The sequence below is a fragment of the Ailuropoda melanoleuca genome, chromosome 13 (genome assembly GCF_002007445.2).
Source record: "Ailuropoda melanoleuca isolate Jingjing chromosome 13, ASM200744v2, whole genome shotgun sequence".
Classification (NCBI taxonomy): domain Eukaryota; kingdom Metazoa; phylum Chordata; class Mammalia; order Carnivora; family Ursidae; genus Ailuropoda; species Ailuropoda melanoleuca.
The window spans coordinates 11,599,930-11,612,528 of NC_048230.1; the positions used below are offsets into that span (position 1 = coordinate 11,599,930).

The 12,599-nt window shown below is 37.8% G+C and overlaps 1 protein-coding gene and 1 pseudogene across 1 annotated transcript in view; one reads left to right on the plus strand and one right to left on the minus strand.

Annotated features, from left to right (window-relative positions):
• BCAS3 (BCAS3 microtubule associated cell migration factor) overlaps positions 1–12,599 on the plus strand; it is a 621,209-nt gene that overhangs the window by 83,935 nt on the left and 524,675 nt on the right. Inside the window, exon 7 of the mRNA XM_034640661.1 lies at positions 4,128–4,200. Within this exon, the coding sequence (XP_034496552.1) occupies positions 4,128–4,200 (73 nt within the window). The remainder of the gene's footprint in view (positions 1–4,127; positions 4,201–12,599) is intronic.
• On the minus strand, positions 7,337–7,576 carry LOC105239383 (annotated as a pseudogene).

Sequence of the window (12,599 nt, forward strand, 5' to 3'; positions counted from 1 at the left end):
CTGTTTTGTGACCCAGAACATGGTCCATTCTGGAGAATGTTCCATGGGCATTAGAATAGAATGAGTATTCTGTTGTTCTGGGGTGTAGTGTTATATATATATCTATGAGGTCCACCTCGTCTAGTGTGGCATTCAAAGCTTGTGTTTCTTTGTTGATTTTCTGCTTAGGTGATCCATCTATTGCTGATAGTGGAGTGTTGAAGTCCCCTACTATTAATGTATTTTTATCTCTATGTCTCTTTATTGTGGTTAAGAGTTGGCTTGTGTATCTTGCTGCTCCCCTGTTGGGGGCATATATATTTACAATTGTCATATCCACTTGTTGGATCCATCCTTTAACNTATCCACTTGTTGGATCCATCCTTTAACAATAATATAGTGCCCTTCTATGTCTCTAACTATAGTCTTTAGTTTTAAATCCAATCTGTCTGATATGAGAATTGATACCCCAGCTAATGGTTATATCCATTAGCTCTGTGGTAGAGGTGTGCTGGTTGCCTTTCTCCTTCTCGTCATTCTGATGAGGAGAGGTTGAGGGGTTGTCTAGAGTCCAAATTATTGACCGGGNCCATCCTTTAACAATAATATAGTGCCCTTCTATGTCTCTAACTATAGTCTTTAGTTTTAAATCCAATCTGTCTGATATGAGAATTGCTACCCCAGCTAATGGTTATATCCATTAGCTCTGTGGTAGAGGTGTGCTGGTTGCCTTTCTCCTTCTCGTCATTCTGATGAGGAGAGGTTGAGGGGTTGTCTAGAGTCCAAATTATTGACCGGGACCCAGGCCGTGCGCCCTTGTTTTATAGGAATCTTAGGGATGTGGGCTTCTAGATTTTTCAGCGTGCCTTCTGGGGGAGGGGCCTGCAACACAGATACTCAGTCAACCCTGTTTGGGTAGAGTCTACGTGTCCCCTCTGAGGGCGGATGGCGATGGGCACACTGTGAGCCAGTATTACCAGGCTTTTGTTCTCTGGTGGTTTTCCCTGGCGGTTTGCTGTGCCTCTTCTGAGAGACAGAGCAGCAGTAGCCGAATCTCAGCCTCTGTTTCAGAACAGAGGGATTGTGGCCCATTCTCCACTGATGTTCTGGCCACTTTAACTCTGTTTCTGTTGGTGCTGCTCAACCCTGCAGCGTCCTGGGATGTGCGCCCCACACCTGGTGTCCCAGCCCTCACTTCCAGGGCTGGCGCCTCTCTGTCCTTTGTGTTTCTAACACCGCCAGCCGCCAGCTGCCCCCACGCACTCCCGGAGCTCCCGGTCTCAGTCTGGTTCCAGTGAGCGCACAGGAGCTCTGGTTTTCAGACTGGTCGCCCACGTTCCCCAGCTCACGGTCTCAGTCTGCTTTCTTGTGGGTGCCATCCTCAAGTCCACCCGCTCCCCCGTGCAGGTGGCTACCGCTTCCTGGCGCCTGAACGCGGTGGCTCCCTCCCCCTTCCGTTTATCTTCCAATATCTGTGCGCGGTTTCACAGCTCCCCGCCACTTCGTACCTCAATACTCAGCGCTGGAGATGTTCATTTGTAGAGATCCAGTTGTATCTTCCTGCCTATTGTATAGTTTTTAACCCTGTTTGATGTAATGTGCTTTAACTGGAATTTTCAGAGGGGATAAGATGTCTTCAGTCTACCAGCTTGTCTCAGAAGAAGAAACCACTTACTCATCTCTTCTGGCATTTGTCTCCTTATTTGAAAACAAAGCAAAATTTGCGGGGTAAATAATATATTCATAGGTTTGAAAACTAAACATTATAAAGTATATTGACAATGAAAACTTTTTTCCCCATTTTTGTTCCCTATCTTTTGCTTTTTCCATTCTCCTTCCCATAGGTGACTATTAGTTAGGATTTTTTTTGTATCCTTAGAGAGTGTGTGTGGGTGTATATATATGCAAATAAGTCTTTTCCTAAGTTATACAAAAGATGGGACGGTATTCTATATTTTTCTCTTTTTGTATATATATGTTTTTCCATTTTATATTTTGGATTTCATTTCATATTTTCATAGAGTATACATTTATTTTTTTATAGCTGTGGGAAATACTTCATTATGTATTTAGAACTTATTAGTCTTCTCCTGTTACAGACAATGCTATAGTGAATAATTTTTTTTTTTTTTTTAAAAATTTTATTTATTTATTTATTCGACAGAGATAGAGACAGCCAGCGAGAGGGAACACAAGCAGGGGGAGTGGGAGAGTAAGAAGCAGGCTCACAGCAGAAGAGCCCGATGCGGGGCTCGATCCCAGAACGCCGGGATCACGCCCTGAACCGAAGGCAGACGCTTAACCGCTGTGCCACCCAGGCGCCCCTATAGTGAATAATTTTGTGTTCAAGTTATTTTCCTCATGGCTGAGTATATGTGCAGGGTGAAATCTTAGCACTCATATTTTTCTTTTCTTTTTTTTTTTTTTAAAGATTTTATTTATTTATTCGACAGAGATAGAGACAGCCAGTGAGAGAGAGAACACAAGCAGGGGGAGTGGGAGAGGAAGAAGCAGGCTCATAGCAGAGGAGCCTGACGTGGGGCTCGATCCCATAACGCCGGGATCACGCCCTGAGCTGAAGGGAGACGCCTAACCGCTGTGCCACCCAGGCGCCCCAGCACTCATATTTTTCTGTTAAAGGCTATTTGCATTTAGAATTTTGATTGATGTGGCCAGGGAATTTTACAGGACTTTTGGATTTTTTTTGAGATGGTCTTATGTAAAGGTCAGTGTATATCAATATAATTAGAAGTTTCTTGATGGAAAATTCCTAACTTATTCACAAGTAGTAAAAATAATATAACACTCTCTAAGAACGTATTACCCATCATTTTATGGCTAATCTTTTAGCATCTATTCTCCTTCATCCAGAATATTATGAACTATCCCCTCCCAGATATCTTACCAGCCTATTGGTTAATATTTAATTATTTATTTCCAAAAGATAAAGAATCTTAAATTATAACCATAGTACCATTTCACTTCTAAAAAAATTAGCAAATTTCAATATAGTTTTTCAATATAGTTTTAAGTGGAATTTCTTTCATGTGTGAGGTTGAGCATCTTTTTATGTGGTTCTGAGCCTTTTTGTATTTCCTGACTTTATTCTTCTGCTTGTTGCTGCTATTTTACATTGGTTTTATATCCAGTAATATTGTTGAGTTCGTTTATTGTCATTATCCTGTCTAGGACTTCCAGTATAGGGTTGAATAAGAACAGTTAATTGGGTATCCTTGTGTTATTACTGATTTTCATGGGAATGCTCTAAAGCATTACCTACAATTTTGTTATAGAATATTTTGTAAATAATCATTGGGAAAAGAAAACTTACTTTTGTTGTTTTCTTTTGTTCTTATCATGACTACGTATAGAATCAAATGCTTTTTTGGCATTTGCTGCTATGCTAATATAATGAATTGCATTAGTATAGGTTTTGTGATGTGAAATTATTACTTGGGTAGATCCAACTTTGTTATGAGATTTTACTTTTTTTCCTAGTATATTGCTATTCGGTTCACTATTTTTTTTTTTTTTTTAAAGATTTTATTTATTATTTATTTGACAGAGATAGAGACAGCCAGCGAGAGAGAGAACACAAGCAGGGGGAATGGGAGAGGAAGAAGCAGGCTCATAGTGGAGGAGCCTGATGTGGGGCTCGATCCCATAACGCCGGGATCACGCCCTGAGCCGAAGGCAGACGCTTAACCGCTGTGCTACCCAGGCGCCCCTCGGTTCACTATTTTTAAAAGGATTTTTGCATTTATATATATTGATAATGGCCTATAATTTTATAATTTTTCTCTTTACCTCTTTTTATTTACTTTTGACGTGAAAATTATACTAGTCTTAGGTAATTAATTGGTGGAATTGGGGTGGTTTCTGATCTCATGGAGAATGTATAAGATTGGAGTTGGTGCCAATTTTTTAAAAAAGATATTTTAAATGTTGGTTCAATTTTAAAAATAGTTATAGATTTATTTATAGCTGTTCTATTTTTGTTCAGTCAAGTATATTAATTATGTCAATTTGTAATGAATGTTTTGCTATCTCTTCAGCTGCAGATATTTTGAGAGCATGAAAATAATGGAAAATATACAAGAATACTTCTCAAAGTCTTATTTTACATTTTATTTTATGTTCCTTCTCAGGTACTCAAAAGTGTGACAACTTTGCTGAAAAAAGGCCCCTCCTTGGTATTTGTAAGAGCACTGGATCTTCTGGGTAAGGAAATTAAAAAATTCTTTGAACCACTATTAAAATTTTGTATTGTTATTTCAGAGGGTGAATATTGGTATCTTAAAATCTTTGTTACCATAAGATAATGCTCCTACAAGAAAGAAGAGAAAGGAATTAAAAACATATTTAGGGTTTCCTGTGGCTCCAGCCTTGTTACTTCTCTGTTACTTTTTTAGTGTATGTGTTTTTTATCATACTAACTTCTGTGGAGACCAAACTGAAATCTGGGGAGCCTTGAAACTTTTCTGAATGTTGAATGTGCTACCCTACCCACACACAGATCCTTTTCGAAAGGATGACAGCCTTTATTGAGTATTTGAGTAAATTCTTTTTTGAATCGTTGACTAACCACTGAACTACATAGACATAGAGCAACCCCAGGAAACCAGGCTTTAAAATAAGAAGAATTAAAGAAAAGTAAAACTGAGCAGAGACATTAGTAACTGCACGTTGTAGAGGAAGACAGATTTCCAGAGTTATTATACCATATTATATTTATATAATTTTAATGTCGAGTTTTCAACATGAAGTTAGGATACATTCCAAGAAACAGGAAAGTGTGGCACATTGAGAAAAAAAGGAGGCAGTAGAAACTGTTCTGATAGTCTCCGGATGTTAAATTTTATAGATAAGGATTTAAAATATGTTCTAAGAAGTAAATGAGTTCGTGTTTCCAAAATTAAAGAGGGTGTGGTAACAATTACTCAACAAATAGAGCACCTCAATAAGGAGTTAGAAATTATAGAAAACCTAATGGAAATTCTGGGGTTGAAAAGATGCAGAAAGTGAAACGATAATCTCACTAGAGGGACTCAATACCATAGTCAAGCCAGCATGAGAATTTGGGAACTGATGTGTTGACAGAGGTGCTGGACAAGAGTGGAAGCGACAAAGAGGGTAAACTGCTATGTTAAAGGGAAACTCTGTTGACTTCAATTTTCCTCATGTTTAGCCCTCTGTAGTTCAGGTGCGTGCAGACCTGTGGAAACCCCACGGAAAGATGTGTTCGTGGAGGGCATTCACCTACCTGCTGAGTTAGGTTTGCAGTTTTTGAAAGGTTTTCTACTCCTTATCAACCCTGCTAACATTAGTATTATGATTAAGGACAGTGTTTTTGTTTTTACAAGATTCATTTATTGAGGTATCACTGTATTAAAAAAATAAGGCAAAAAGGAAGGATAAGGTGATTTGGTGATGAGATCATTTATTGAGGGATGAATTTAATGGTATGGGGGTCATATTAGTTTGGGTTCTCCAGATTCGAAACAAAACCAGTATGATGTGGGGTATATATGTGTGTAGTTGTATGGAGAGAAAGAGAGAGGTTGAGATTGAGATTTTAAATTGGCTCACATGACTGTGAAGACTGGCAAGTCCAAAATCTAGACACTAAGGGAAGAGTTGCAATTCCAGTCCAAAGATGGAATTTTCTCTTCCTCCGAGGAGGTCAGTTTTTTTTTCCTATTAAGGCTTTCAAGTGATTGGATGAGACACACTCACATTAAGGAGCATAATCTGCTTAACTCAAACTTTACTGATTTAAATATTAATCTTATGTAAAAACTACCTTCTCGGAAACATCTAGAATAATATTTGACCAAATCTGGTTATTGTGGCCTAGCCTTACTGACATATAAAATTAATCACCACAGGGGCAGTGAATTTAGTCCTAATTAAAATAGCATTTGCCTATTTAAAAAAAGTCAGTTGTGGATATTTATTTTCCCCTCTCTCATTTCTGCTCCTTAAATTATTTCATGGTAGAGGAGTCATTCTAGTAAGAGACTTTTATATGTTTGTATCATTTGCTGCGTTGCTTTAAATGTGGTTATTGATGAATAAATGCAAAGATACTTTTGAATTAAGTTCATAAGTCATTTCATGGACTGTAACTTCTAGCATGATGTATCCTGTTGTTATTGGATATAAGCTCTCTCTTGCCTGCGTGCTGTATTTTTTTCTCTCTTGTTTTATACCTTTCTTTCTAATGGAAGACAATGGCAGGAAGTTCTCATTTTGTTTTCACTTATTTGCTGATCTGTGTAGCATCTTTGTCAGAAGTTTATAGTCTCCGGGACATTTTCATGTAGGATTGTGTTGCATTTCTTGCAAGTGTTACAATTGTTGGTGAATAGAATTTTCTCTAATATGAGCTAGTGCTTTGTGAGTATGTATATATTTTAAAAGTTATTCTAAGTGGGCAGTAGGTTAGCAGATGGTGATGTTGAATAGACTAGACACTTTTTAATAACTCTGAAGTTGAATATAATAACAGAGAAATCTAGTTATAGGTCAATTCTTTTAGAATCTGTTTCCCAGATTCTGGGATTTAAAGAAAAGTTCTAACACAAAAGTTTTATAAGGCATATGCTTGTCGACGGTGCTAATATAACAGTGGGGAATGGAAAGCAAATGTTGAATGCCTACTGTGTATCAGGTCTTTTAAATATTTTCCATTGTGTAACATCATTTAATCTTAAAAGAAGCCTGTGAAGGGGATTGTATTATCCTCATTTTATACATGAGGAAACTGAAATTAAGTGAGGCTCAATCAGTTAGCTGTGGACCCAGGCCTTTGCCCGTTTGCCAGGAGTGTGGATAGAACACACCTTTGCATTTAGGATGCTCTAACGTCCTGTTCACGTATTAAACTTACTTTTCTGTTTTCTGGCCAGTTACTTTTAGAGTCGGTAAAGCATTATTTTAAAATGTAGCAAATATGTTGTACTCACAGACTTATTTAAACAGCGGCTTCTGAGGAGACTTTTTGTTATGTGCGTATTTTGTCTCAGTGTTTCTGTAGAAGTGGAATATACTTTTGTTGTTGATTTTACTTTTATTGTTTTAAACAGTGTGATGCATACTGTTACGCAGCTACTTAGTTGGAATTTTTCAGAGTGTAAAGGGACCTCCCTGATTTGTTTTTTCTTCATTTTAATACATTGTTTAGTAAACGCAAAGGGGATCTCCTTTACGTGATAGCAGTAGTATACAAAGGACGTGGGCATTGGAAAATAGAGCTAGCTGATTTAAGAAACACTTCAAAAATGGTTTTTGTTGTTTTTATTATGTACTACATTATTGCATAACTTTCGAGAAGGGGTAGATGAACATAAAGGAGTTATTTTTCATTAATCAGGAAAATGCTTCCTTTATTGATGTTCTCTAAGTCCTTTGACACATAGTAATGATGAAGTCCAGAGAGGCCCTATCTCTTTCTATCAGACTCCAATAATATGAATAATGGGTAACCCTTTCTTCCTTGCTCCCATCGGTGAACCCGTGGATGTGCATAGTGCCTGTGCTGGGAACGAACAAGCACAGCCATGACACCCATCTTGGGCAGAATCTTGAACCACATTGTGCCGTGGTTGCCAAGGCCAAGAAACACTCTTATTTAATGAAGTGCGGTGCCAACCTTTGTCCAAAACAAAGTAATTTCAAGACAGGGCAGGTTGCCTACTAATATTCAAATAAATATCTGCTATCATCTTAAACTTACCTTGAGAAAGAAAGTAAGTTTAATAGCTAACAAAGAATAAAGTCTTAATTTAAAAAATTAAGGACTATTCATTTAATACAATACTGTTAGTTCTCAGTATTAATTTTTTTGCAGTTTTGTTGCAGACTGCTAAAGAGTCATTTTGGGTTGGCAGCATTCCACGGGGCTGGTATTTGGTAGCCACTGCCTGAAAGCAGTAGTCGTTTAGGTAGAGATTAAGCACTGTTTCAGGGTCCTGAAGTGTTACTGAAGAGACTTCATTTCAAATTGTGTATAAACCAAATAAAAGTTTTGTTAATTAAAACTAGAAAGTCGATTGCTTGGGATAATAGGTATGCAATACCTCTTTCTTTTTGTCATGAAATTTCACAGATGATGTTACATATGATAGCATGTATTTTGAGTTTTGACTGATTTTCACCCTGTTCTGTTCATAAAGTCTGATGAAATCATGTTTTGGGCTGGTATGACTTCTGCAGACACAAACAGGAGATTTATGCTGTTCTTCCAGTTTTTGGTGCTTTAATACATGGGCTTTCCAAACAGTTCCTTGGCTTTCTTTCAAGGACCAAGTCTTCCACTTGCCCGTCTCTGGAATTTTTCACTCCTGTGGGTGTTCTGCATTTTCTTCTGGCTCTCTGCATGACTCTGTGGCTCTCTTTATTGCTTTTAAGGAATGGGCTTTCACATCTTTGTCATACCATTTATCAGAGCTGCCACATTGGCATAGAGGTTTTTAATGCAATGGATCAGCATATTAGGGTATCCGATATCATGGATTGCTCATGGGGCTCTGGACTTTAGTATCGTATAGAGTATGCCCTGTTCATCTGATTGTGGATGTAATGAAATCTTAAGGAAATAAGACGACATAACTATTACTACTTAAGGTGGCTTAGAGGTACACTTTATATATCTTGAAATGTTGCCCTGCCTTTAGTAAACAAAAGTCACTAGCATGAATGTTAATTATACAACATTCACCATATTCACTTACTCGCTGAAAGCAATTTTTTTTTTTTAAAGATTTTATTTATTTATTTGACAGAGATAGAGACAGCCAGCGAGAGAGGGAACACAAGCAGGGGGGGTGGGAGAGGAAGAAGCAGGCTCACAGAGGAGGAGCCTGATGTGGGGCTCGATCCCATAACGCCGGGATCACGCCCTGAGCCGAAGGCAGACGCTTAACCGCTGTGCCACCCAGGCGCCCCTGAAAGCAAATTTTTAATTTTCCTTTAGAGGGAAGGCAGAGAGCCAGAATATTACACGCTTGACTCACACTTACAAAGTTTTAAGAAGCATGCTGGGCAAATCTGTAAACCGAGACACATATTATAATGTAATAGTTCAACCACAGAAAGTTTTAAAAATGTGTTTATTTAAAAAAATTGTATCTGAACTGTGGACACTCCTAAGTGGTGTGTTGAAAGGTCATATTTACAGACATTGCTGTATATTTCCTTGTGATCCTGAAATTGGTACAAATCTCAAACAGCCCACCAACATGGTTGCATGTAAACATATGACCAAACCAAAGGAATGCTGGCTTCATTTTTTAAAGAACTTCCTTACTTGCTATTATATGCTATATGTATCCCTGAAAACCTGTTTTGTTAGAGTCCTGGCTGGAAACAGATGAATACTCAAGTGGAGTACTTTGAGGAAAGTTAAAGTGAAACATGTGGGAGCTGAGACCTTTTGCCATTTCCAGGCAAGGGGAGAGAGCCATTAGCAGAACCTGCAAAGGGAGCCCTATCAAAAGGGTCACATACAGAAACTCTGGTGGAAGGATTTGGTTAACTAATAACCTGACAGTGGAGCTTTCGGGGTATTCCAACCATACTTTCATTTCTCTAGATGTCTCCCTCAGGCTGAACCCAACCAGAAGCCAGAGGCTGAGTTCTGAAAGTTCAGAGAGCCCATTGAAACAATCCATATGGTATGGGTCAGTTTCCCAAGGCAGGGAGCAGGGTGCAGACAATGCAGAGTGTATTTGGAGGAGCAGCACCCTTATATTCAGTAAAATTTCGCACTAAAAGAGACTTTATGGGGAAAACAAGTGTGGAGGAAATTTATGCCATGTTGTAATCAGAGCAATAATCCTGATTAAAAGTTGGGACTTCTAAAGAGAAATGTTAATACTAATAAAAAAATCACTAGTAAGTAAAGAATTTTACTGAAAAAGGATGATGAAGATACTTTGTTGAAACGGGGGTATAAGGAGGAGTGGAGACAGTTCAGTTAGGGAGAAAAGAGCAAAATGGACAAAGACCATATAGAAATAAGTTCTAAGTACATTGTAGCCTGAGCAACATGGTCATACTGAGCCATAGAGAACCTGGTTCCTCCTGGTTTTCTGCGTTCAGTTGAGCCTTGCGTACTTTGCATTCAATTGCTGTAATGTTGTAGCACAAAAAATTAAAATGCTGTCAGTTTTATTTATTAACACAGCTTCTTTGATATACTGACATTACTCCCCATTTAGAATCATAAATTGTACCAAAAAACCTGTGTGTACACACTTTTACGGCTTTATTTAAGTATAATTGACATAAAATAAGCTACATACAAAGTGTGCAATTTTCTGTTTGACGTATGTGTACACCTATGAAACCATCACCACAAACAAGATAACATATTTATCACTCCCAAAATATTCCTTGCATCCCTTTACAACTCTTCCCTCTCAGCTCCTTTTCCTCAGATGACTACTGATGTACTTTCTATCACAATAGCTTAGTTTGCATTTTCTGGAATGTTCGTGTAAATGGAATCATACAGAATCTTTGGTCAGGCTTCTGTTACGTAGCATATTTATTCTGAGATTCATCCATGTTGCATTTATTAATAGGTCACTCATTTTTATTGCTGACTAAAGTATCATCAATATTGATTATCCATTCACCTGTTGATGGATATTTCATTTGTTTTGTAGGCTTTGGCCTTTATAAAATAGTGCTGCTATGAGCATAATTTTCAAGTATTTGTATAAACATATGCTTTCTTTTCTTTTGGACCAATACGTGAGTAGAGTGGCTGAATCACATGTTAGGAGTATGTTTTTCAAAGTGGTTGTCTTATTTTTACAGTCCTACCAGCAGTGTATGAGATTTTTAGTTTTACTTCCTCACAGACCTTTGGCTTTATCAGTCTTTTTAATTTTAGCCATTCTAAGAAATATGTAGTGGTTTCTCATCATGGCTTCACTTTGTACATTACAGATTTTTAAAAAAGATTTATTTATTTTAAAGAGAGAGGGAGAGTGAGCAGGGAAAGAGGGAGAGAGAGAGAATCTCAGGCAGACTCCCCACTGAGCATGGAGCCTGACGTAGGGCTCAATCTCAGGACCCTGAGCTCATGACCTAAGCTGAAATCGAGAGTCGGCTGCTTAACCCACTGAGCCACCCAGGTGTACATTGTACATTACTAATTTTTTTTTTTTTAATTCTCAATCTTCAATTCAGTTAATTCTTCTTTCACATCTTCTTATTACTTGACCATTCTGAGTTTGTGACTTTCTGATTCATAATGTTTTTTCAAATCTGTAATTGCTTATTGTATGGTACAAATACAAATTTGTATTGCAAATCTGTAATTGCTAAATAAACATTATTGTATTGTAAGCAATAAGCAGTATTGACTTACTGTATGTAATGGTTCTTGAAAAGCCATACAACTTTATACCTTTCTTTTTCTTCTTGGTATAATGGAGCTTTTGCACAACACACAGTAACTGAATATGAATTAAGAGTAATATTTCTACATATGGTTTCAGGTGAAGCTACCACTGTAGCTTAGTCAAAACAATAGTTTCTAGTCAGAATATTGTATCAAATAACTTTGAAACATACACTACTTCCAATTATTACAGTATGTCTTTCAGTGAATCGAACTTCCTGATCACATCTCTCAATGTTCTTGTGTAGGGCCTTCCCACTTGAATCTTTTTTTTTTTTTTTTCATTCAAGATTTTATTTAAACTCAAGTTAGTTCCCATGTAGTGTCATATTAGTTTCAGGGGTAGAATTTAGTGATTCATGAGTTGCACATTACATCACCCAGTGCTCATTACATCAAGTGCTCTCCTTAATACCCATCACCTAATTACCTCACCCCCCACCCACCTCCCCTCCAGCAACCCTTGTTTGTTCCTTATTTTTAAGAGTCTCTTATGGTTTTCCTCCCTCTCTGCCTTTATCTTATTTCATTTCTTTCCCTTCCCCATGTTCATCTGTTTTGTTTCTTAAATTCCACATGAGTGAAATCCTATGGTATTTGCTTTTCTCTGACTGACTTCACTTAGCATAATACACTCTAGTTCCATCCACCTCATTGCAAATGGCAAGATTTCATTTTTTTCACTTGAATCTAAGCTTGTTTGTGGGACTTGCTTTAACTCATCTATCAGGAAACATACCACAGTCACATGCTTGACAGATATTTGCCTGCCAGGTCCCCTTTGTTAAGTCACCATCACCAATACTATATGAGGGCAGAAGTCCACATGGGAAGAGACACTTAATCATTCTCACTTTCCCAACTGAGCCCAACACTCAGCCAACTGAGACGATGGAATATGAGCGCAGGAGAGAATGGCAGAACCACCACCTATCTAATCCACAGAATCATGAGAAATCAAGTGGTTATTGGTCTAAAGCATTATGATTTCTAGTGGTTTGTCATACAGCAATAGATACATGAATCATTATTAACCATTTATGTATATACCTAGTGAGAAGGATGACTTTTGTCCGTTTACAGTCACTGCTTCTATATGTTTGGGAATAGTCTTTATTATTATTATTATTATTTTTGTGTGAAATAGAATTTATCGTGGCTCCCATTGTGTACATGTGAGATACACCTGCCTGGGCCAGCCAGG